Source organism: Fundulus heteroclitus, chromosome 3 (assembly GCF_011125445.2).
Source record: "Fundulus heteroclitus isolate FHET01 chromosome 3, MU-UCD_Fhet_4.1, whole genome shotgun sequence".
Lineage (NCBI taxonomy): Eukaryota > Metazoa > Chordata > Actinopteri > Cyprinodontiformes > Fundulidae > Fundulus > Fundulus heteroclitus.
Window position 1 is genome coordinate 16,417,064 of NC_046363.1, and position 26,608 is coordinate 16,443,671.

General features: G+C 40.3%; 1 protein-coding gene across 1 annotated transcript in view; it reads right to left on the bottom strand.

Moving 5' to 3' along the window:
* The window catches only part of cdkal1 (CDK5 regulatory subunit associated protein 1-like 1), a 277,368-nt gene that overhangs the window by 166,598 nt on the left and 84,162 nt on the right, over positions 1-26,608 (bottom strand). Inside the window, exons 7-8 of the mRNA XM_036130742.1 lie at positions 23,891-24,011; positions 210-313 (exon numbers count right to left, since the gene is read on the bottom strand). Of these exons, the coding sequence (XP_035986635.1) occupies positions 210-313; positions 23,891-24,011 (225 nt within the window). The remainder of the gene's footprint in view (positions 1-209; positions 314-23,890; positions 24,012-26,608) is intronic.

Genomic DNA, 26,608 nt, shown 5'->3' on the forward strand with positions numbered 1-26,608 from the left:
ACTACACTAGACTCTATCCAAGAACATATTGATCCCCTTGGCATGTTCGTGTCTACAACATGTTAGGTTAATAATTACTAGCTGTGTTTTCTGCAGGTTTTTTTTTTATTGCAGTCTCTCCTGTATGATTTTATTACACCTAACCATAAACACCAATATTATTAAGTATGATGATGATTGTCTGTGTGTGGGTAAATTGGGATACTCACCCTGGAAGGACTGCCTGGCTCTTTCCACCAGTTCCTCTATGGGATAGCTGGCCAAGTCTCCTCTAGCGTGTTTTGTCTTGCAGTAGGTACATGCATTCAGGCACCTGGACAGAAAAGAGAAAGAGGGTTCCCTAAGAAACAGCCTCCAAAACAGCAACGCGTTGGGAAGCTGCAGTTTGCAAAATTGTTGCAATACAACAAGTGCTTAAATTCATTTGCTTCAGATTAAATAAGTAAAACGTCTTCATACAGCCCCCTTTTAAATTCAAGGGCTTACATAAAAACAAACTAAATAATATGCAGTCTAAAATATAAGAAACGACAAACAAAGCAAAATAAAACTATGACGTTTCATCTTCTGACAATAAATAGCTTAAAAGAAAACATGGAAAAATCAATCGAGCATCATCCTAAATGTTCATGAAAACAAATGGAAACGGCAACAAAAAAAAGAGACCTCTAAATTGAAACAGCTGGTATATTTTGATTCTTACCATATGAAAAAGTGGAGTCAAACGCTCACAAAGACTTCTGCTAATTTCAAAAAGACCACGGACAGCTGTCCCTTAGACTGAGGGAAGCAGTGGAAAGGCTTGACACAGTGCATTGTTTTGTGTTACTAAAATAGAGAAGCTTAATTTAAATTGACCGTGAAAAGACGGGAGTTGGAGAATGAAGCAGGAAAAAGAAAACTGGGAAAGGAAAAAAAAAAAAAAAAAAGAAGAGCAGAGATTTGCTGTCTAACACTAAGATGCAGAAGCACTGCAGGGAGTGAAGTCTGGGGGGATCTTTGTTCCAGATAAAGGGGTTTTTCTTTAAGTGTGTAAATCGCAGCTGAAAAGCAACAGAATGGCCTCCATTAATATATACAGCATCTACAATTATTTCTGACCTCCAATCGGTCACACTGGGTTCTAAAACAGGCTGGGATTTTTCCAGCACTTTGTCTTTATTTAAATAAAGAAAATATCTGGTATTAGCTGTGTTATTTATTTATTTATTTTGTTTAAAAAGATTTGGAGTAAACAGAATAACCCATAGAAATCAGTGGCTCTCTTGAGAATCCTCAGCAGACCAAAAACTCTCGCTATTGCTATAGCACACATCCCTACCAAATAACACAACACAACTAATGGAGGGTTGAGAGTAACACACAACAGCTTCGCTTACAGTTCTTCACCACATCTTATAACCGCTTTGTGTTGGACCTACCTCACCGCATCAGTAAACCGCGCGCGAGCTATTTTTAGAAACACAACGTCACGATGACGTCACGTCACGTGGTAGGCAGTAGGGCAAACTCCGGAAAGCCGCCGTTGTTTTGCTGTAAAACAGACGTGCGTTAGCCTAGGTTTTACTCGGTAAACGACTGCTTTTTCCAAATCTAAGACCATGGTTTTTAAACATTGTTGCTATGGAACGTGCAACAGCGACTCGAGTTACGCTGATCGGCCGCATATGAAGGATGTTTTCTTCAAGACTGCCAAGGAGAAATGTGTGCGCTTGGCACACCGGGGCGGGCGGCCTACACAACAGTTCAACCCGGAAAAAGTTACCAAATTCACCTACATATGTAGCAAGCATTTTGTTGGAGGAAAGGGCCCAACCGAAGAACACCCGGACCCAATTCCAGCGACATCAAGTCAAGGTAAGAGTATTTTGGTGGCCGACATGTTAATAAAGTAGCGCCTGCTACCATGACAGCATATAGGCTATCATGGTAGCAGGCGCTAACATGATAGCCTGCTACCAGGCTTACTCAAAAACATTTCAAATGAGACAAACATTAAACATATACCCATTCCTGGACGGTGATTGCAAACAACAACAAAAAAAAAAAACGGCCGACGCTGCCATGATCGCCGCGCAGGGAAAAAAAAAACAAAGCTTACCGTTCATCAACTCGGCCAGTTTTCCAGTCTTTTTAAACCCTCGACACTCAAGCCATCGTTTGAGCTGAAGGTTGGTGTGTTCTTCGACACTGCGACCAGTAATCCGTGTGCCTGGGACATCGTCTTGGGAAAGTTTAACGGCTGTAAAGTCGGTCATATCCGTTATCCGTGCGTTCTCTCCTGTATGCCCTACCTAAGCGGCAAAAGGGGCGTTGCTCTTGAGACAGTGACGTCACGTGCGCGGTACCGCAAGCACCAAGCAGGTTTTCCTCGCCAGTACTAATTTCTGGTAAGCTTGACATTTTATTTCTATGGATAACGCAAAAATTTGGTGTCTCAGATTTAATTTTTTGTTCTTCTGATCACCCTCGAGTCCAAGGAGGGGAAATTGTCAAGTTGTGATCCCTGTCCAAGTCATCAGCTCATCCATCCTAAATCATTGCCCTGGATGGTAAAGTTAGCCACTAACTTTTGGCTTTTGAGAGAAAAATTACATCACATGATTTACTGATTTCCTGACAACAATTTGGAGATAAAATGGATTAAAAGAAAAAGCAGGACGAAATATTTTTTTAGAAACTGTTTCTGCTACTGCTTCTCAGTTTAATACTATAAACACATTCATAGAGTCAATGCCATTTTTACCAAAGTTCACTGCTGACTTCACAGTAAAATTGTCGCTACTTCTACTTCAATAATGTTGGTCCAGATAAATGATCTAATAAACATTCTTGATGGCGATTACATAATCTGATTAACATCCACTCCCCATTTTGATATTTCTCAATAAAACACAAACAGCAGTTTCCCATCCATCAGATAACCTGCACATTTACCATCTACAACAATATATTCTGTTGCATAACCAAACTGATAGAAATATTATTAATGTAACAAGCACAGAAGAAGAAGAAGACATAGCATGACTATTTATCCACCCATTCTCTCCCTTTAAGGGTATTGCTGATCCTAGCTGAGGGCGCTGAAGATGGCAGCTAGGTCACAGAACCTAGCTATGGAGAAAACACAGACAGATGGGGTCCTGTGCACAAGTACACACAGACACACACAGCACCAGGGGGTCCATCCATTCTAATGTGATCAGGCCCAGCTGAGTGGATCACACAAACATTAATCTCAAGAGACAGTCGGGAGCTTGGATGTCAGTGTGTGTGTATTTGCATCAATTATGTGTAAATTTGCTCATATGGCTGTGTGAGCGCACTGCTGCTAAACGTTTGTCCAGTTCCACAACGACACATCTGACTTCTCCATAAGCTTCAACAAGCTACTCAACACTGTAACACTAACAGTGAGTGAAACAACATCAATCTGTCCGACACGCGCTTGTCTTGTATTTAAGCTGGGCTGCGTTTACTCATACTTTCATCATATTCTGCTCTGGACTGGGAAGGATTTTAATCGGCATCTCCAAATTAGACAAACACATGGAATCTCAGTTATTACAATCAATCAATCAATAAAGGCATTAAACACAGTTTTTATTCTGATGCAGCAAACCAACATAAAACATAATATACATCCCATTTGGCTATGGACCACCTTGGGATCCCCCAGAAGGAGCTGGAGGATGTCGTTGAGGAGAGGGATATCTGGGCCCCCGCAACCCGATTTCAGATAATTAGAGGACAATAGATGGTTGGATGGGTTGAATGAGTGGCAAAATGGCTTGCAGCAAGAAGGTCCTGGGTTTGAATCCAAGCCTGGGGTTTTTCTAGGGTCTGCAGATACTCTGTGTGCATGCATTGCTTCTTTCTGGGTACCCTGACTTCCCCCCTCAGTCCAAAAACATGACTGTTGGGTTAATTGGTCTCTTCACATTGCCCCTAGGTATGAGAGCATATTTGTTCAGTGTGTCTCTGTTGTCGTGTGATGGACCTTCCCCCCTCCTGTGACCCTGCATGGACAGGCTGTTATAGACAATGGATGGATGGATAAAAAAATACATACGTTTCCCTTTCCAGTCCTAACTAGTGCTGATTTACCACAAATGCTGCCTCAAGACGCTTTACAAAACAAGCAGATCTAATTTGTAAAGAGAAATATAATCAGTTCAATTTAATTTGTTGCCATTCCTGGCAACAAGTTAGTGATATTACTTTTCAAAGTAGGGGTCGAGGACAAAGAAAAAAATTACAACTGCAACGACATCTGCAATAATTGAGACATTGATTATGATTACCCTATATTTTCTGACGCTTTCCTTTTTTACCATTAAAATGTATGCATCTCTCTCCATTAACTTTAGCATCTCAGCCATTAAAATATACATCAGGTGTGTAATAAGTGCAGTCTGAGTTTATCCAACTGACCAAATATATTATTTATATGGATATGCTTAAATCCTGAATTCTTGCAGCATTTGTGCGTTCACAAACACGACAGTCCATCTTGTACTGAACTCAACCGTTCGGGATTGAACCAAAAGCGGTTCGGGCCAATCATGTTGCAGTATTATGGTTTAAGGCGTAACAAACAGTTGTGATGAATATTAGTAGCCGAGCACTAGGTTTAAGGTCAATATTCTGCTCAATGCCCACCCCCCATATTCTGAAAGACTGACACTTGAAATATAGCGTCCTGCCACATATTGCGACCAAAGAGTCCTTTGCGACTCTGATATTGTACACAACAATATTGCGATGATATATTGTTCATTTCTAGTTCACAGCAACATCAAGTCTTAATGACCATGTTGTAAATTTTTTGTTGTAGCTTAGGTTTCATGCTCAGTGAAGAATATGCTTAAACTTATATCAACGAGTCACTCAGCAAGATGTCCCTCACCAAACTGACATTGAATAAACATTTGCATTTAGTTAAAAAAAAAAAACATTAACCGCCTCTGACAGGGCTAATGGCAATAAAGGTGGAAGTGCTGTTCAGCAGCGGCATACATATTGAAAGCACTGATAATTATGTTGCAACATTAGAAGCAGTGACAGCCACAGCAAAGTATTTCAATATACGAAAATAATTTTGCCCATGAACCGTTCTCTGTATTGCTTTAGACTTCAGTACTTTCTAGCCTTTATATTTTCTATGCCTAGATTTTTTCTTTTTTTTTCTTTCCGTTTTTCCAAACGTTTTTGTCCAGAACACTTCAAACTAAATATTTCATCAACACCCTCCTATGAGCTACCATCCCCTTCCTACTTTGTACCTGTCCTAACCCTTCTGTTTCGTTCCAGTTAATTAAACCACAGAGGTGGCTCCTGCAACCGGCATCAGAGTAATTCATTAATGTGTTAGAATGAAAAAGGCTACTTCCCTTGTGAACTGTACTGTATGTAGGTGATTTTTAGACAATGTCTATTGTATTACTGTAGCCTTCAAAGTCTAACAAAGAAAGGAAAGTCTGGAGATTTCTCCATGTTCACTGTTTGCAGTCCTCCCTTGACACATTGGCTCATACACAAGAGTATAGCTTCCTTTGCAGAAGCTCACTTGTGCTAAATCTTAAAGAGACGCACTGGAAGTGAGTGCAGCTAGAAAATGTTTTCATTCTGATAAGCACTTAGTATCTACACATTAATTAGAAGACTGCATTATGCATAAATAAATTGAGCCATTGGTGTATTCAAATAAGAGCATGAATTTGTTTATGGGGGTTTACATTGTGCCACCCTCAAAATGTAATTAAGAAAACAAAGCTTAAACTGTACGGGGGGAGTCTGGGCACTTTACAAATTGTAAAGACAGATTATTCACTTTGCGTATTGATGGGACTTGGAGACGGATGAAGTGGGTATATGAGCAAACAACGCCTTAAAACTCCCATTATATGTCTGAACAATGCATAAAGCCTGTATGTTTGTTGTTAGTGTCATCTCAAAGTCAAAGTGGAGCTGGATAAACAGCATGGAGTCAAGGAACAAAGAATGCCAACACAATAGAGAGAAGACCTAATAAGAAGAGTGAATAGAAGGTGATTAGTAATTCAGAAAAATGATCAAATTACATTTGCACTCTGCAAGCACAGCAAATACCCTGATAAAGACAACTTTTTTTGTTTATATCGAGCCATAATGGGGATTTAGGATTAAAGCAGTCCATCAACGGCTAGAGCTTAACTGTCTTTTGTTAACTTTCAAGAAAAACTATTTTGAATGAATTATCAGCTGTGCCAGGAGAAACAGTGTATTGAAAGAGAAGTTACCTTTCAGTGGATATAGACTAGTAGATGATAAAAAATGTCCTTGGATTTGTAGAATTTTAATTAATCTCTTTTTGCTCAAAATTGTAAATTGTATTCCTCTGATGGCTCTTTGGCATTTCACTTATTTGACATTTTGTGCCCCAACAAGGTGCCAAATCACTGAAATACTTGGACTATCCTTGGATCTAAAGAGCTCAGTGTTTAAATGCCAAATACTTGAATTACACTCAAATAGCTCTAATCACAGTTTGATGTCTTAAATTGTGCAAATTAAGAAAGCCTACACATTTATTTTAATAGCTAGCTCTCTTTAACTGTAGACAGATGGAATAATCTCTAGAATTAGCTCCATACAGAAATAATGGGGTCTATGATGGATGGTCAAAGAATGGCAGCACTAAAATGTCGGTTTGTCAAGCTGTGATTGCTGGTAATGTTGGACATTGCAGATAATATAGGACTTTTTTGAAGTTTTTAAAAAAGAAAAGAAAAAACGCTGAGCGTGACAAAGCGTTTCTGGGTCTGCATTTGTCATTGGTTGGGAGGATGTAATCACTGTAGTATTAACCTACATGATAGGCTAGAATGCATATGGAAGTAAAACTGTTATTCTATTGAACTTTTTATTGACTTTTAGTCATTGAATTACCATCCAGCCCTAGTATTGGGTACAAACTGATGCCAAACATGACACAGGTAGAGGGTAAGAGGAATAGTAAGGGCAGAATAAGTGAAACAAAGGACAGAGACACAGGGGACATATAGACAAAAAATAGAGAACCCGACAATCAGAAGCTACAAATACATAATCACATTACAGCCGCTGTGGGGAAACAAGGGAAAGACCATCACAAACATCTGCAAACAGACAAAACTAAGGAAAAACCTACAGGTAAATGTATGTGTAGTCAGATGTTGGAGGACCTCCTTGCAATCAACCTAATCTTTAGAGTGATCCGCAGATTTCTTAATCAGCTAAGCCACTTGAAAATGTGCATTTACCTTCCATTCAGAAGAAATATGTTAAAGTTACAAGATTACTTTAAACCTAAATCTACCAGAGGTATGAGCATTTGTTTTTGCTTTACTGTAAAGAAATATAGCTGTCTTAGTAATATTTTACATCATCCCTATTTGTTAATAAATACAAGCAAATTTGCTTTTTTGTCCTCCAGCGTGTGTATTGGTGTGTGTGTGTGTGTGTGTGTTTACGTACAAGAAAACACACACACACCAGCTGCTCTATCTGACCCATTCATTTGAGTTAGAGTCTCATGTTTGCGGTATTAAACGCTGGAAGTGCTTCATGTTTTAAAGAAAATATGCTGTGTGCTGGCTTCAGTTTTTGGCAACTTCTACAGCAACTTTCTTTGTTTAAAAAAAAAAAAAAAAAAAGCAGCCTGGGAATGCCTGCGAGGTCATGTGCCTCTCTGTGTGAAACCACAACACCACAACTACATAGAAACGACTGCCTGTTTTATCTGTAGGCAGATCTCTAGATTCTGTACTGGATCAATCAGGTCATTGTTAATGGAAGAGAACGGTAAGATGTTTATTGCTGAACTTTTAGGCTTATTGAGGAGACAGGATCTGAACTTAGACACCCCACAGCTTTAACAGCAGATGAACCCATCTACAACACTGAACACTTTGCATCTCAGCTGACTGCTTAATCCGACCAATGTTATACTTGCTTCTCTGATGCTTCTGTTTAACAGCCCCGTACTTAATATTCTGCCACGAAATAAGTCTAAACGATCAGCTGCAAATAAGTTTGCTGCTTTCAGTCGCTCTGAAGCCCTATTTGAGGCCCAGGGTGTGTGCCAGTGTCATATTACGTTTATTTTTCAGGCAGGATATGAGCAGTTAAAATACATTGCTAAATCATGATGAACTGATAATGTAAGGCAGGATTCCCGCTGGCTGCTTATTCACCGCAGTTTTAAATCACAATTATTCTTCCAGATGCAGTTTGGCCTTCTGTTGGTGTAAGCATTAGAGAGATGTTTAAACACTTACCTCTAGTAAGTGGACAGATTTTTATTTGTTTTAAAAAAATCAAAACATGTGGTTCTAATTTCTACACTCAGCAGTTGTAAATATAATGCTGTGTGTTAATACCTACGTTTGCTTGCTCTGTTGGCTAAAACATTTATTGATCCTTATCATGATTCATAAAGTTATCTAATTCCATGTCATCATCTAAGTATTTACTTTAAGAGCCATATTATTGTTGACCATCTGAGGTCTTGTCCACATGAACGTGAATACTTTGCAAAACGCAGATTGTCTGGTCCATTTGCAGCAGCTGCTGATATGTTCTTTGTTTCTGCTCTGAAACCTTCTAAAATGCTTTTCAAAGTGGAGATTAAATTCATCATTGAATATCGTGATGACCATATTGGTTTGGATTATCCAACATATTTCTTACTGTTGCCTTTCTTTTCCGTTACTACTCTAAGTAGCCTTGAATATAAACTCTACATGTGATCTGCTCCATAGTGTTTCAACAATGAAACACTATGGAGCAGATCACATATATTACTGACATGAAGTGTTCTTGAAACGTCATAACCTAAGCAATATTGTATCAAACCACACCAGTGCAGTATTGTACACTCTGATATTCCAACAACGATTGCAACTCAGTGGGGCATTTTTCAAATGACGTCACCTTTGCCAGAGACAGCCCGGGTTTTCTGGCTGGTCAGGTATGAAGAGTGCCTGAAAGAAAGGATGACCAAGACGATGCCAACTATCACCGTCTGTGCTTAAAACTTACAATTGTAGATCTTTTTCCAACATACCAGAATCAAATAGCTAAATTTCCTCCATCCTGTCATTTAGCACCACATCAGAGGTTTGATAAGGAAGCATTAAGTTGTTTCAGGTGTGTTGGAGAGGGGATGTGTCTATAAGTTGCAGGATGGTAGCTAGAGGACTGGACTTAGGCACCCCAGAGACAAAAATAAAAGATATGCTGAGGCTTTGCAGTGCAAGGAAATTTTTTATTCTTGACACATTGTGCAACTTTACCCTTTTGAGTCCCTGGTTTTAAATTCAGATCACATGAATAAAAACTGAATTGATGTAAATAGTTCCCACTGAACATTGTAATACATTTCTATATCAACATGAATTAGTGCACCTTAAATCATTTTGTTTTTTAGTTTCAATTTTTTTTTATAAAAAGGTGAAAGTTTCAGAAAACTTTAACTCATACTGTTTTGCTCGCTCATATACAGGATTACATACGTACAGATGTACTTTTTTTCCCCCACGCTACCACTATTTTCCACACTCATGTCATGTTTGTGCTCCCTGTGTGTGCGCCGCACTTTCATCCGCGCTTGGTTTGCATGTACACATGATTTGAGGCCTGATAAACGCCATAGTTCCTGCACAATAATGATAGTGCGCTATTAAATCTGATCCAACGATTACATAAACAAGTGTTTCCCCATACAAATAATATGACCGGATTGCATTTGCACACTTTCTATTACAGACAAAATGTTAAACCATCATGGAGGACACCTTATCAGTGGAATGAAGCTCGTGAATGACGACCGTTCGGCATTTATCACTTGTAAAGACGCATACAGGGAACTGGATAGTGGGAAGAGAGCATAAGATGATGGGCTGTGGTTACACGTGTATGTCTATGTACAAACTTCATTTGGCTGCGACACAGTAGGACTAATTCAGTTACTCAGGGGTTGTGTACTGTATTACCTTGTAATGGCACCAAATCTCATTTTGCCCAAGGAGACACATCAATCTTTTGGATATACTGGGGAGATCAGTGTCTCTTCTGTTGGGTGCATGTGGAGAGAACACCGAACCAACCTTGTGTGTGCATGTGTGTGTGTGTGTGTGTGTGTGTCAAAGTCTCCGGCACATACTTGAGTGTTTGTGTGTTAGGTAATGGAGAAGAGTGAAATGGAATAAAATGCTCAGACCACTGGAGCTGAAAACTACCCATACATTGGCTTGATAAACAGCATGAAAGGCCACTATGATACATGGCTTGAAGAAGTTTGTGCTTGTGTGAGTCGGTGCATTAGAGAGAAAGAAAGCAATGGAGTAAGCATACAATCACATGTGTCAAGACCGAAATAAAAAAAGGGGAATTTCTTTGTGGGAAAAAGTGTGTTTGTATGTGCTGAACATGAACTAAAGTGTAAAATCAGAGTAGACTGTGTGTATTGTGGGCATCCAAGCATTGCAACAATCCTGCACCGTTATGTACGTGATCAGAAAGCCTATTGTGAAGGCCCCACGCTCTGCTGTAATTCTGTTTTTCTCAAGCAGATCAGAACATTCTCTAACACTTTAGTTTTTGTTGCTGCTTGACAGAAAGCTTTTCGTTGCTGCTTCTTGCAGTAAAAAAGGATTACTTCTGTGACCAGCACAAAAAAAATGTGTCACTACTGGAAGCATGAAACAATACCTGGACCCTGCAGAGGTTACACAGATAGTCCAAATCCACCAGGATGGCACATCAATATGTGTCACTGCCTGAAGGTTTGCTGTGTGTCCCAGCACAGCCTCAAGAGCATGGAGGAGACTCAAGGAGACAGGCTGCTGCTCTAGGAGAGCTGGACACGGCGTCCGAGGTCCTTAACCCATCAGCAGGACCGATATCTGCTCTTAGTGCGAGGAGGAACAGGATGAGTCCAGCCAGAGACCTACAGAGTGACCTCCAGCAAGATGTGAATGTCTCGGACCATGGCGGACTACATGAGGGTGGCCTGAAGACCCAACGTCCTCCAGTAAGTCCTGTGCCCACTGCCCAGAGCCATGAGGCTCAGCTGGCATTTGTCAGGGATCACCAGAATCAGCGGTTTCTGCACTGGCGCCTTGTTCTTTTCACAGATCAGAGCAAGTTCACTCTGAGCTCATCTGACAGACGTGAAAGGGTCCAGAGAACATTATGCTGCCTGCAACATCGTCAGCATGGTCGGTTCGGAGGTACAGACCTGTCCAGGATAAACAACGGCACCCTGACTGCCATTAGGTATTAGGATGAAATCCTCATGGTGCATTCAGACCAACTGCAGTGACTACGAAATTTCCGCCTGCACCACGCGGTGTTCACCACTGTACATTTTGCATGCTTAGCTGTGAACACTGGCTTCACTGCGAGTCACTGCGTCATCAAATAGGAGGAGCTTCTATCTGCTTGTCTGTTCAACTTCAATTTTACCAAACGAGTCACGGTGCTGCCTTTAATGGGGAAAGTAGAACAACAGCGCCCGAGTCCCTACTATAGAGCTCAGACAGAAGCTGCGGAGGGAGAGCTGAGCAAGAGGCCGACAGATTACCTGACCCGCCCACAGAAGCAGCGGAAGGTCGGTCCAGTTCTGGAGCTACAAAAGGAGGACAAACGAATGATTTAACAGTCCTTTTAAGGGCTAAATTAAAACGGCTTTTTTTTCACCCACAAACCTCTAAAAAGCATTCCTTACTTTTTTAATTTTTCTATTTTGATTGAAAAATAGAAAAAGCTTCGTCTTTGCTGCGATTCTTCACCATGTGTCACAACCACAACCAGTCTCTGATTAGTTGCCGCGAATCGATTTGACAGAAAAGTTCAGATTTTAGAACACCAGCAAAAGTCACTTCGGCACGGACCGGGCTCACCTCGGCGACGGCACCGCGGGCTGTTTTACCGCTCCTGACCGCGCAATTTGCATCGGGAAAACATGCAAATCCACCGTTCATGCGGCAGTCGGTGGGAACGCACCATTAGACCCAATTGTTAGAGGTGATAATGCCCGGCCTCATGGGGTAAGAGTATGGAGTCAGTTCCTGGAGAATGAAGGAATCAAAACCATTGACTGACCTCCAACGCTTCCCTGACCTAAATCCAACAGAACATCTACAGACATCATGTTTAGGCGCATCTGGCGGCACCAGGTTGCACCTCATACTGTCCAGGAGATACCCCAGGACACCTTCAGGATGCTGGGCACTTAAAAATGAAAGTGAAACTTATGGACTAATAAATTCAACTAATAATTTTTCCCCCCCCCCCCAACTAATAATTCTTTGACTACAAAGGAACACCCACAGCCAATGAAATGTAACTTCCACACAGTCAGTTGATCCATAAATATGAGGAAAATGAATAAATAAAACAAGATGGCGACGGACCCAGTCTTTACTGGGCAGAAACACGTGATCAGTCATCTCTGCTATACCTGCACTTTTCAGAATGGGAGCCCATCAAAAGCAGCAGACAGACATGACAGAATTTGATGTTTCACAAAATGACTGTCATTTTCCTACATTCTGACCGACATAAGGCATGTTTTTTCAAAGCACAAACATACTTGTTATGATAGCAAACTGTGTGACAGCAGCTGAATAGTTAAGCATTTAACATACAGGGTTGCAGTACTCTACCCCCCCCCCCCCCCCCCCCCCCACACACACACACACACACACCTCCCAATCCCCACTGCCCCCAAGTTGCCGCAGTTTTGATTCCAACTACAAGGTTATTTCCAGCTGGCTAAACACTTTGAGAGACAAATCTGCATAAAGCTTGGCACTAGGGGTGATATCATATTATCCACTAGTCCACTGTGTTCACCTGGACGCTGGATGAAGAAGTCAGGGCACCAAGATGCAAATAGCATAAAACAAGCGGCTCTCACAGTCGGGGTCTCACCGTTAACACAAATATACTCACAATACATTCTGACAGAGAACCGCGCGGATCCTTTTCGCTCTGTCTCAGCTGGCTTTGTTTATGCAGTGTCTGTAAGTGCATATGTGCAATTTGCTACAGTGACTGCTGGCAACTACATAAATTAAACATTTGGCAGGGATAAAGGTCTATTAGAAATGAGCCACAAGTCTGGTAAAATCGTTTGCAGTAGGAGCGTAGGCAAACCACAGACCTGGAACAAGCAGAAAATAGCACAGAAAAGTGATTACTTCTATTTAGCTTGAATACGTCTTCCAACAGGCAGAAACCTCACAATGGAATCATGCAATATTCAACACGGCTTAATGGCCAGATTGAATTCTCTCTCTGTTAAGTAGATAAATATGGCAACACTAGAGTAAGAGGAAAAACATAATAAAGAAGAAAAAAAAAAACAGCTTGAACTGAATAGAAGGAGCTGAACAAAGAAAGAGGGATGAAATGTTGTTTTGGGCTACAAGGTTATCCATTATGTTTCCCAGATGGATTAGGCAAGTAGTTCGGAAAGGCAGAAATTTACCTTCTTCTGGAATAAAAACAACCCTGGAGAAATTAAATCCTTCAGCGTCGCATGTATTCATGAGATGTAGGAGTTTGTATTTGTCGAACCTTTCTAAGCTCAACCCAGATGGAATTTGAAGGACATGTACATGTCGCGTTAAGGAAATGAAGCACACACTTGTTCAAGCTGAGGTTTGATATTACTGCTGCTGATGATAAACTCCCCTTTTTTCACATCAGGTTGTAAAATCTGGTAAATATGAACATGTGCGAGCAACGGTTCACGGCATGTCACATGCCGCCATTAATAGGAGAAAACCTGAGTCAAAATGTGAAACAAAGTAGTAAAAACTAAGTGCACCCAATGATTCATTAGGTTTTAGATTCTCCTTTAGCAACAATGAACTGAAGTAAATCTGCTGTATGATCTAATCTCTTTCCTGCATCACTGTGAAGGCATTCTGGACAGCTGTTGCTTTTGCTGATGGGAATATAAGAATGGGACAAATATGCAAATTCCTTTCTGAAAAGCTTTCTTTATTTCAGTCAGGTGGGGTGGGCGGATTGGGACGCTAGCCTTTTCAAGCCACTATCTTTATGATTTACTAAAGTTCTGTCCTTTTGCTCGACTCAACATTCACAATCCTCGTGCTATTTGACCATGTACTGTAATAGTTTGGGGTTGACTTTTTAAAGGAAAAGCTCTGATCTGTTTTGAATTGAGGATCTGTGGATTTGCTATCAGCAGTCAGGAGCATCATGCCTATGGTAGACAGCCATCTGAACAACCTCTGCGTAGATAAGGATACATTGGTTAGAGCTGGACAGCTCAGGTAATGGTCAAAGGGCAGCCAGGTGAATTTCAACCATTTTAAAACAACTCCAGTCTCATAAACATAGTATAGCTTTAAATACCAACACCATTATTAACCTATAAAGCAACTTCCCTTTTTACGGTAAACACCAACGTAGTCTGGGGATGCCTTCCAATCCTTTTTACAACTACTGCACTGCTCTGACTGACATCTGGTGTAAGGCATGTGGACTGATATATTATGTCAGATTTCCTGAAAAAAAATGCAAAGTACTGTATGTACAGACATGTTTTTCTCCTTAATAGGGATTTTGACAACTGTGACTAGGTGGGTAGAGCAGTTGTGTTGCAATGGGAAGGTTGCGGGTTCAATTCCAGCTACCCCTTGTCACTTCTGGATGTACACACTTTGCCTCAAAATCAGGATATAATGTGTGTGCTTTAGTGAGAGTGATTGGGTGAATGTGGCTATAGGGTAGTTCACGTGTGACGTCCCGCGTGACGTCAGCGCTACATCCGGGTCCCGCTGGTAGGCAGAAAACAGTACTGTTCTCGTCTACTACATGACAAAACGGGTGATTTAGAGTGTACTTTTAGTTCGTTTATTTTTGTAATCTAAGCAATGCCTACGACTTGTTGTGCTCCCGGTTGCACAGAGAGGCATTCCAAATCGTTGGATGTACGTTTCTGTCGTTTTCCAAAGGAGGAAGGACGAAGAAAGAAATGGATATTTTCAATGAAAAGAGTGCAGGCAGACACTCCCAATGGACTGGGGGAGCGATCATACTACGACAGAATTTGCAGTCTACACTTCATCTCCGGTAAATACAACTTAATTCTGCTCTAGTCATTGTTCTACTTAAATAGCGGCGGAGGGTACACAGATCGCTACACGGGCCGGAGAAGCGGTAGCAGCAGCGGCGGAGCAGGCAGCGGCTGCTCTGCCAGTTCACGGGCTGCGGCAGCAGCCAGCGGCTGCTGCGTAAACACTACACGGGCCGGGGCGCCGGCCACATGGGCCGGGCCGGGGCGCCGGCTACACGGGCCGGGCCGGGGCGCCGGCTACACGGGCCTGCGCCGCCGGCTACACGGGCCGGCGCCCCGGCCCGGCTACACGGGCCGGCGCCCCGGCCCGGCTACACGGGCGACTACACCCGGCCCGGCCCGGCCCGTGTAGCCGGGGCGCCGGCCCGGCTACACGGGCCGGGCCGGGGCGGCTAGCAGCAGCTAGCAGCAGGGGCAACAGCCGCTGCTGCTGCTATTACGCCCCGGTTCACGGGCGCTAGTATTTATGTGTTTACGCTGCAATGTCGCCGACACCGCCACCCATTTTAACAAGACAAAAACACCTAAATAATCCGTAGTGAAAATATTTTTTTTTTTAACCTACCGGGCCTCTGCTGAGACGCGGCCTGTGTCCGACGCCGCTTTGTGCTGTTGCTCAAACATGTGTGAACAACATCCATCCATCCATCCATTTTCTGACCGATTAATCCCTCATGGCGTCGCGGGCGTTGCTGGAGCCTTTTTCCAGATATAAAATAACTGTAGCCGTCCAGTGGTTTCATGCTTTCGTGCTCTCTGTCTGTACTGGCCTGCCATGTTTATAAGGCCAGAAAAGCGCTTGGCCAGCATTTCACAGACTCGCTCCGTCCCTTCAGGCTTTTGCTGTGTGGATCTGGCAATCTGATACCATCAACCATCAACTTACTCTTAAAACGATCTTGTAGTACGTTATCTAAAGAAGAAAAATACGCGGAGAACTCGTCAGTTTCTCTGTTTGCGTCCGCCATTGTGTTCGCCTTTTGCCTACCAGTCCGGCGCGCATGCGCGAAAAACCCGCCTCAAAACAATAACAATGAACTACCCTATAGTCCAAAGCCCTTTGAGTGGTCCATATGACTAGAAAAACACTAGAGGGTGCACTAGTGTCCAAGGTGCCTCGATGTTTGAGGCCAACGTAAATTGGTCAGTAACGTTCCCATTTAGGAGAACACCTCCTGGTCAACATAAGTTATTGCTAGCTGTTATTAACTTGACGTACACTATGGTACCCGGTAAATGGGCTGCGCCACCGCCCCCGAGCTCAGCTTTACTTTCCTAAAATCTCCACATCTATGATTACTGACAACCACTTGAAGTGTTTTACAACTATTAATCCTTTGTTGCTACTGATGTATAATGTTTGTAAATTGCTTTGTAACGCCTTCAAGTGCATTTGAAACAGTGTTGATTTACCTCACACCTCACTGCTTCAAACGGTTGGACTGAGAAAAACCCCACATGCTGATGATCCATGATCTACTAATTTAATTACCCAACACGTTTAATTTCTATGTATGAAGTCAAATCATACTTTACTTTCTGGTTAGAAAGCTGTTGTTACAAAGTATACTTCATGATGAGCTGATTATATCAGATTGATTAGAACATGTCAAAGATGAACAGTATTTCATTTTTCCCCTAAAATACTTTCCATTTACCCTTCTAATCAAGCTGCTTTATATCAAAGATGCCAAAACATGGGTGTGAAAATTACTTTGAAAAGATAAAACTAAAAACAAGTTTAGAAACCTGATATATGCAGAATCACAGATACTAGATATCATATTTGCACAGGTTCCAACAGCCCTGTAATCGACAGCATTTACCCTTAAACTACTTATTTCAATCTCTGAGCTGCCAGATCATCTCTAGCAGCCTGCTATTAATTCCTCACTTGTTGAGTTAAGCAGAGATCTCAAACCAGGAGCCTACTGTCAGTGCGTGTTAGTCTGAATCATCCGGCCTTCCTGTCTGCCCGGAGGACACGCTTGATGAAGATGGTGTCTGGCTTAGGGTGAGAGTAGAGGATCATTACCACCCGTGTTTAGCTCACCCCGATGCAAATGAACACGATACTGACAGTCAAAAAAAAAATAAAAAAATAGCAAGTAAATGGAGAACGAGGACAGGACAGCTAATGGAATGGAATGACCTGTAACACATTTAGAATATGTGTAAAAGAAAAGGGAGGGTGGAAACAACAAAAACTTAAAAGTAGTTTACAAAAGTGCTTGTATGCTGGCCAAGAAGATTATTGTAACCTGTATTGTAACTTCTAATGCAACTCAATTCAACTAGTGACTCAGGAATTATACATAAAGTGCAAAAAAAAAAACATTAAGTCCAGACTCAAGAGTGTGGAATACAGCTTGTTCAGATTTAGACAGCTCCAACTTGAACTACTCATTGCTCTGCTGTCATGAATAATGTCACACAATGGACAAATGGCTCTGCAGTTATGAGAGCACGACATTATAAGATTTCAAACTAAACATCAATAAGTTCCCGCGGTTGGTTATGAGGACTTTTAGTCCCCCAACAGAGAACGTCTATTGTCTTTTTTCTTCTTCCAGAGGAACACTATGGTTGAGCAGGCAGCTGCTCACAGTGAAAATGCGTTTGATGATGGCTGAGCTGTCAACGTCCTGAATGAACATATTCCTTCAACTGAAACAATCACGTCCAGTCAGACCATGACGGGCCTCCGTCATTCTAGAAAAGCACAACCTTTGAGGAAAGGGCTGGAAAAAACCCTAAGAAAAGCCATTTAAAATGGTATAAAAAGCTAAAGTAGCCATTTTGAAAAAGCAAAACAAGCACATGTAGTGCTTGTTTTGCACTTTGAAAAAGGTTTAAATATTGTGGACTGTAGTAATTTATGAAATTAAGATCTTACTGTTATTTACTGTAATGACAATCAGTGACATTACATTTTTGCCACTTCTCACTTTCTCATCTCTAATGATCCTTAAGACTTTATCTTGAGTACTATGAATGGTAATGGTTCCTGACATTCCTCTTTGTAAGGAAATAAGTAAATCCTTAAAATGCCGGCAAATATACATTTGTTAAAACGACAGCTGCTGCCAGAAATGAAGCTCTCCAACACAAATGCAACATGGTCCTTATAGACGAAACATTATACTCAAACTTCTGTTAAGTAAAGTAAAGTAAAACGATTCTGTAATAATTCAGCAAACAGCCCAGGAGAAGCCTGATGATGTTCCTTTATTACAAAGCCAGAGGCTATTGAAGGCCTAGCTGGACTAAGTAGAATGTGTTTTTTGATGGTTGCTAAAATTACCTTGGTGGGGAAAAAAGCCAATCTAATTTCGATTTAATAGGTGCAAATGAAATTAATATGCAACTTAATGAAACTAACATTGTGAATCAATTTGAACGCAAAATTCAATTTCCATGGGTGTTCCCAGGTGAGATACTATGCTATGGTGTTGTGAGGATCTGCACTAATAAAGTGAAGATGATAATAAAGAAGGTTCATCTGTCAAACCATGACTGTGTGCAGAGTAATTTGGGAGGAGAAACGGGTTTATCTCAAGAAAAGTAATCCTGAGATAATCATAGTCTACAGGTAAAAATGATTTTAAGGGTTCAGAAGTGTAACAAAAAGTATTCTTGGGTCTCTGGTGGTTTCTTTTCACCTTGATTTGATCATTTTGTCAACTTCTGACGCTCAGTTAATACAAAGCTGAGCTCAGGTGGACAATCTGAATATAAAGACTGAAAAACACAATTGTGTGTTTTACATTGAAAAATGTTTAACTCTGCAATATAAAAGTAATTTAAAACTCAAAGTGATAACTGGTGGTAATAAAGGTTCTGGTTTTTCTGTGCACTAGTCGGGGTAGAAAAAAAAACCTGACATAAGTCTGAACTTTGTGTTCATGGATTTATTTGTATTTTATATGCAGTGTGACCCTTAGGCACAGATGGGATTTTAATGTCAGATGTTTATCTAGCATAGCCAATAAGACTGAAAACAGCAGAAAAAAATATCTGTCTTCTAACATGGGCAAAATCACCCCTGACGAGGCTTGTTTTACAATACGGTAGCAGTCAGCCTTTTAAGCCTACTGGGAGCCTTTAAAGGTCTGTTTATTTCCTATCTTCTTAAACTGGTTACCTTTTTATGAAACATCTAGCTACATATATGCATGAAGAAATGCCTGATAGAAAAACAAGTATATTTACCTGAATCCCAACTTGTAAACCTTTAATGTTATATACATTTTTTTAAGATGAAAGACTTTTAAAGGACTTAAAAACATCCTGTGGATAAACTCCAATCCAAAGGAAAACATCAGTTTGACATTTAGCAGGACAACATGAGCGAGAAAGAGCTTAAATGATTCCACATGCTCATTCAAAAAGACAAATTAGCAACAAACCAGAGACATCAAAGGCCACATGCACAGCAAATTAATGGTTCACGCTGTTCTCTGTGACGCGGGAGGAGTTGGGAGAAAAACTCTAAAGGATGCTGCGCTTGTTGAATACAACTTTTCACACAAGGACCTCTGTGTTTGAGACACTGACAAATGTCAGCAGTGATGTCACCGCTATCTTAGGCGCATGCAATGAAAACATATTGTCCAACCCAAAAAAAGGCAAATAAAGGACACATTCTCTCTCGGCTTTCTCATTTCTTGAGATTAAGAGCGCATGAGGGACACCATTTGCAAAAAATCCTGACAAAAACCTGCCTTATGCTTGCCTTTTTAATACTTAAAAGGTCTATTTTGAATAGATTTGCTCAACAAGTAATTTATCCTGTGTGAGTAGCTCCACCGTTTGACTAGTAAAGTAAAAGAAGAAGCTTTATTAGCAGCCCGTCGGACTCTGTAGAAAAAGACTTAAGGTTATGAATATAACCCCGGTTCTCTAATTAGTACTCATTCAAAAAAACAAGCTCACCTCTTCCTTGCTTCGCAGCAAGGAGGGCGTTAATCAGAGAACCGGGGTTATATTCATAACCTTAAAGTCTCTTTCACTGCATTCGTTTGGTGTCTCACTATGAGGAGAAATACTGACTCCCGGATAGCCAGACACGCCTGTTTGAAATGACAACTGTTCCTAGTGGCCAGCCATTCAGAGGCCACACCATGAGAGCCTGCAATTAAGACCGAGTGAGCCAGAACAGGAGCGTTCACATCCAGTTTATAAAAGCTAGCAAATGTATCGGAGGAAGCCCAGCACACAGCTGCTCACACCTCCTGAATAGAGACTCCTCTAAACGGTGCCCATGAAGATGCAGTCCTCTGGTAGAATGTGCATCAAGACTAGACAGCGGCTGGAGGCCCTTGCTAGTGTATGCCAGAACAATAGCATCCTCAGTCCAGTGTGAAAGACGCTGCTTTGACACTGGTTTTCCCTCATGTTGCTTAGCCCAAGACACAAACAACTGATGAATTTTCCTAAAACCAAGTGTCCTTTCTAAATAAATCCACTGTGTATGCATTGGGCACAGATTATGCAGACGCCTTTGCTCCTCTGGTGCAAAAGGAGGAGGGTAAAAGGCAGTCAACTCCATCGGGGAGTATGAGCCCATCACTTTTAGAACAAAAGCTTTTTTTTTTTTTTTTTTTTTTTGTCGTTCGATTCATCGATTAATCGTAAAAATAATCAACCGATTATTCGATTATTAAAATAATCGTTAGTTTCAGTGCTAATTATTTGTCTCTTAAGGTCAGAATATTGATTAAAAATGTCTCATGTTATTAAACAACAAACCAGGAAAGACTTTCACAAAATTATTCAAAAACATTTTAGCAGATATGCTCCTCCATTACACATTATAAACAAACACATAACTCCAGAAATAAAATAAGCGTACATACATCTTTTTACATTTATGCAACAACTCAGACAATTGTAATAATGCTAATAATACAAATACCAATAATAACACCCACAATAACGAACAATAATAATAAACGTTATTATTAAAACGTTATCACTAAAAATACTTTCAGCAGGGCTAGAAAGCATACACTTAGACATCTGAAGTCCCCAACACTTCCCTACATTTAAAAAAAGCCAACTTCTCTATTTAAAAAGCCATTTAAGTGAATGGGTTGCTTGTGATGCTATAAAGACATCGGAAGTAAGCGTGCTCAGATTGTAAATTATATTAGAGATCGCTGAAGCACAAACAGGAGCAAGAATTGGGCTCCACAGCTAATAGTAAAGAGGAGCTGATGTTATTCAAATAAAAGGTATGAAAAGTTTTTTTTTTTTTAAAACATTCAAATGGTAAAGACAACAGTCCATGAGGAATGCATGTTCTGAAAACCCAGATCTATTTAGGTATGCAGTGGATCTTTTATATGCTGGTGACAAATGAATCTCTTATGATAAAGAAACGCTTACCTTCACCGATACTAGAAAGAGGCTTGCATACCTCTGCTAATGAAAGCATTAAACAGATAAAAAAGAATGTTTAAACAGAGGAAAAACCCAAAGCATTTCAAAAAGGGAAACTGTTGGAAAATGGGTTAGAAGTGAAGGTCTTTAGTCCTTCAGCTGGACAGAAGCAGGAGGCACGCATACCTCGTCAACTTATCCTGACTGAAAAATAAATAAATTAACAATGAATCCTGACCTCAAACAAAGTGAAAACCTTCAGCAAGACCTCTATTCAGACAGTACAAAAATAACTTAAAAAGGTGGAACACACTGGAAAAGCAAGACTGGGGAAAACTGCTTCAAGAACACGAGAAGGTTTCCTTCTTGGCAAAGATTTTAACAGCAAATCTGTAGGTACAAATAATGGTCACTGTGTATCTAAGATACTTTATTATCAACAAAATATGTGTGTAGTTTCAGTCTTGATTAATCATAAAACTAAAAACTAAGACTTCAAATCTTCAAGAAAGCCTTAAGCACCTACTTCTTCCAAATAAAGATGAGGTAATAAAAGCTTAAAAGTGTCGCTGGCAGCTGTGAGGTTTACAGATATGAAATATATAATGTAAAAAAGGTAATCACTGCAGACTACCAATTTAAAAACACATTCCTATAGAAATTTGCCTCTCTTTTTCATCGTGACCTGAGCAGATGTCTTACATTAACACAGATCCCCAAATGAGAAATTTTGCGCTAAGAATGGTTAATATGCTCAAATTTCACAACAACGCTGGGAAAGTCAGCTAACAACAACAGCTGGCACTATACTGAGAGGCTAAGTCGCTAATGGCTGATGCACACGTCTAATCAAAAAACACTGCAAAACTCGTGGTCAGATTTATGCACAAGCAGCTGACTGAATAAACGGGCTTGTTTTACGCTTGTGCCGCAAACTAAAAGTGCACAAATTAGGGGAAATAAAGAGAGGACAACAAGAAGCATCAAACACACATCCACACACTGGATTGGTCCCCAAAAAAGATCCAGTAAGAACAATCATGTTTTATAATATGCTGCACTTACAACATATAATGTGGGAGTTTAATCTTTTATTTATAATGACCGGTAATAAATGTTTAAGCGCTCAAAGGTCCCCCAATAACAAGCATAAAGATGTAAATTGATGAGATTTATTGCCACAAAGCGAAGCGTCTCCAGCATTATGATAATGACCAAAGTAATCATAAAACACCAATTTTAGTTATATAGGTATAATAAATAACGGGTCACGACCTACAGTTCTCTGTGCTGGCTTGTCTCTCTGGTAAATGGCCAAGAATGCTGCTGTAATAAGCTAAGAGGGTTCAAGGACATCTGTAGAAATTCACAGGATATTATGAAACCAACACCAGAGACAAAAAAAAAAAAAAAAGAAAAGGTGTGTAGTCTACGGTTTCTTGAAAAGAATGCAAAAATATTAGACGACTTATTTTGATCAGACCTTGTAACATTTCTCATTTGGATAAAAGGCATGTTAAAAAAAAAAACAAGCCATTTTTTTCTGTTAAAAGAACAAAAGCATTCTGTTTTTAAGAGCTTTACTTCGTTGTTGTAGACAGCGGTTCCAGTAACTTTCTAGACGGGCAATTGATGGATCAGAAGAAGTCCGGCAAAGTGGAACTGGCCAGCTATAACCTTTTCTAACTAGGCCACTGAGTGTAGCCCCCACCAATTGCAGAAACAAGCACATTTCTGCAAGCAGACTGGAATTAACCCATAAAAATGTCTTTGTGTTTGTTCATATAAAGATGTAAGATGTTTGTTCACGTATTCAGAAAAATCTGGAAAAGATACCTATGTAAATGATAAAATCTTTATTCGTGAGATCTTTTTTTGGTTGTAAAGTATCGGGTTGTTTGCTTTAATTCAATAATTTATTATTTTTACCATAATGTATATGAAAATCAACAGTCATGCCTTTGCCATACTCAGCAATAAATAACAGGTAATGCTCTACATTCCAGCTGTGAAAATAAGTGCAACTATGCCAGCATTCCCTTCTGCTCTTATTACAGGAGCAAAAGAGGGACTTTAAAAAGGTCATGCACTTGTTTGCTTTCCATTAAGGTTCTTTTGCATTCAAGAAATAGGATTATGCGTAGATATGTATAGCCACACTCCACAGCAAATCCAAAGCAAAGCCTGTAAATGGATAAAATTAGAGGCACAACAAACGGCACAGAGGAGCTGTGTGTGTGTGGAGCCGGAGCGTACACAAACATTCACACACACTGAACGGTAACAGCAGGGAGGCAGTGGAGCAGAATTCAGTTAAAGCTGAATATTTTATGAGCTGTGCTCCCTGTTTGCAGCAGTGAGTCCTACCCAGTGTTAATGGAGATGATTTCAATCAGGGGGTTCTTCCTGATCTTCGGCAGGTCCAGTCTCGCACCTCCTAGTCGCCTTCCGCCATCTTTCTTCTGCCCCAGCAGGCGGACAGAGTGACCTGGAAGCATTTAAAATACAACTTTACAAATAGATTTTTTTAATCTGAAACACAATCTTTGTGATACTTGGTTACAAATCAAACTTTATAATGCAAATATACTAGTGGAAGGACATAGGCAACTAAATAACATTCGGTAACAAGTATTTAACTATTAATTTGAGAAAATTTCTTTACAATAAAATTACCAGAAGGACATATATGCAAAATACATGTGGTCAAATAATACATAAAACACATTCACTATATGAAATGGAGGCTCACGCTGTCTCTAATGTCTCTCCAGGGACAAACATGCAGCATAAACAATCCTGAGTATAACATCCATTTATCCTGCAACGCAGGAACCCTTTCCTCTGTGCAGAAATGATCTAAACAAAGGTTAACATTTCTGTCTCCAATTGCCAATTTATAATGTTTGTGAGTACAGGACATATTGTAAGAACAGTTCAACCAATTAAGAATCCTAACCATAAACAAAATGTAAGTAAAAAAAAAAAGGAGGACACTTTAAAAAAGCCTTTCATGGACTGGTTTAGAAAAACAGACATACAATAACAGAGGTCATCTGTTCATTTTTGACGCTTAAATGGGTCAGATCCAACAAGTTTGATATGAGACAAAAATAACCTGAGTAAATAAAAAAATGCAGTTTTTGTAAGGGGAAAAAAACATTCCAAACCAACCTAGCCATATGTGAAAACACAACTGGCTCTCTTGTTAAATCACAAATTAACTGTAGTTTAATAGTAATTTGTTTGCTTCAATTTAACCGGCTTCCCTCAAGCCTGATTATTGGCAGAGTTATAGAATCAAGAAATCTGACAGCATGAATTAGGCTGAAAGATCTAAAAAGAAAAGAAATAAAACATCTGCACCAATCAAAAGAAATTCAAGACTAGAAAATGGTCTTTGACCTCCATCAGTTTGGAAAAAGTTGGGATAGTTGTGGTCGCCAACCAAAATTACTCCAAAAGCAAAACATCGATGCAGGAACCAAGAACAACACCTCAAGCCCGTGCTTCATTTAAATTAAGTTTATTCTGACTCCATGAGAAAGAAACTGGTGAAAAATGGCATCGATGGAAGACTCCCAAGCCCAAAGCCACAGATTGGCAAAAAGAACGCAGAGGACCATCTCACATTTCCCAAAACATCTCTAGATGATCCCCAAGGTTTTTTTGGTAAAAATGTTCCATGAGAACACGGAAAATAAGTGGAACATGTTCACAGGGTGTTTTCTGTTACAACTAGTATAAAACTAATACAGATGTTTTAGAGCACAAAGCCATAAAATCTTAAAATTTTCAATATTTCAAACAAATCACATAGATCAGTCTTTCCATTACTGTTTTTCCACTAAGTTTTCTGAAACAAGGAACATATTTTTGAAACACGCTTACTACAACATAAAAACAACTAAATATGTATGATGGGGTAACATTTATTAGTCACAGTAGGCGAATTTTCTCCTGATAGGCAAAGCACGAAGTGCTATAAAGGTAAAAAGAAAACCTTTTTAAGGTGAACATGTTGAATGGATGTGTGGCCGGTTATTGCAGACACAGACATAGGATAAGTGAACACTACTATCAAGATCATCAATGAATGAAGCTTGACTGAACTCTAGGAAACTAAGAATAGGTAGAGAACAGATTTGTTCTGGAACACAAAAATAAACTGTTAGGATTAGGAAATCGTTGGAATCATGGATTTAGGGGGAAAAACAGCTCTAACCCAAGAAAGGAGGACAACTACTACAGAGCTTTATAAGAAAAAGCCCTATCTAACAGTGTTTTTTCTTTTGTATGTTTCCTCTGTAGGAAACAAAACCTCCAAAAATAGCTACAGATCCTCTTGAATCAATAGCAGTTTACTTCAAATTACCTTTTCTCATGTTAAGCTGCAATAGTTATAACTATCTGAGTTTTTTTCCCTTGTGCCTGAGCCAAATGAAGAAGTGAGTTTCTTAACGCTGCAGTCTGACTGTATGACAACAACTTAAATCTACTTCCATGCATCATGTGTAGCATTAGCATGAAGTCACTTTTTAGGGCGGAGGCTGCATAGTGGCGCAGTGGGTAGCGCTGTTGCCATGCATTAAGAAGGTCCTGGGTTCAAGTCCTGCTCTGGGTCTTTCTGCATGGAGTTTGCATGTTCTCCCTGTGCATGCGTGGTTTCTCTCTGGGTACTCTGGCTTCCTCCCAAAGTCCAAAAACATAACTGTTAGGTTAATTGGACTCTCTAAATTCTCCTTAGGTGTGTGTGTGTGTGTGTGCGTGAATGTTCGTTTGTCCTGTGTGTCTCTGTGACTGGCGACCTGTCCAGGGTGTACCCTGTCTTTCGCCCTTTGACAGCTGAAGATGGGCACCAGCATCCCTCGCGACTCTACAAGGGATAGATGTGTTAGGAAATGGATGGATGGACTTTTTAGGGCCATCCAACAAAGGAATGGGCAATAAGGGCTTTAAATAACACCATGATTTCTTGTTGTACTAGACAGCGAAAAAAGCTAATCAATGTCCTTTCAAGAATTGTTATGCTTCTAAAGATGAGATGTAGCATTACTACAGTATCATTAGGCAGTGTTATTTTAT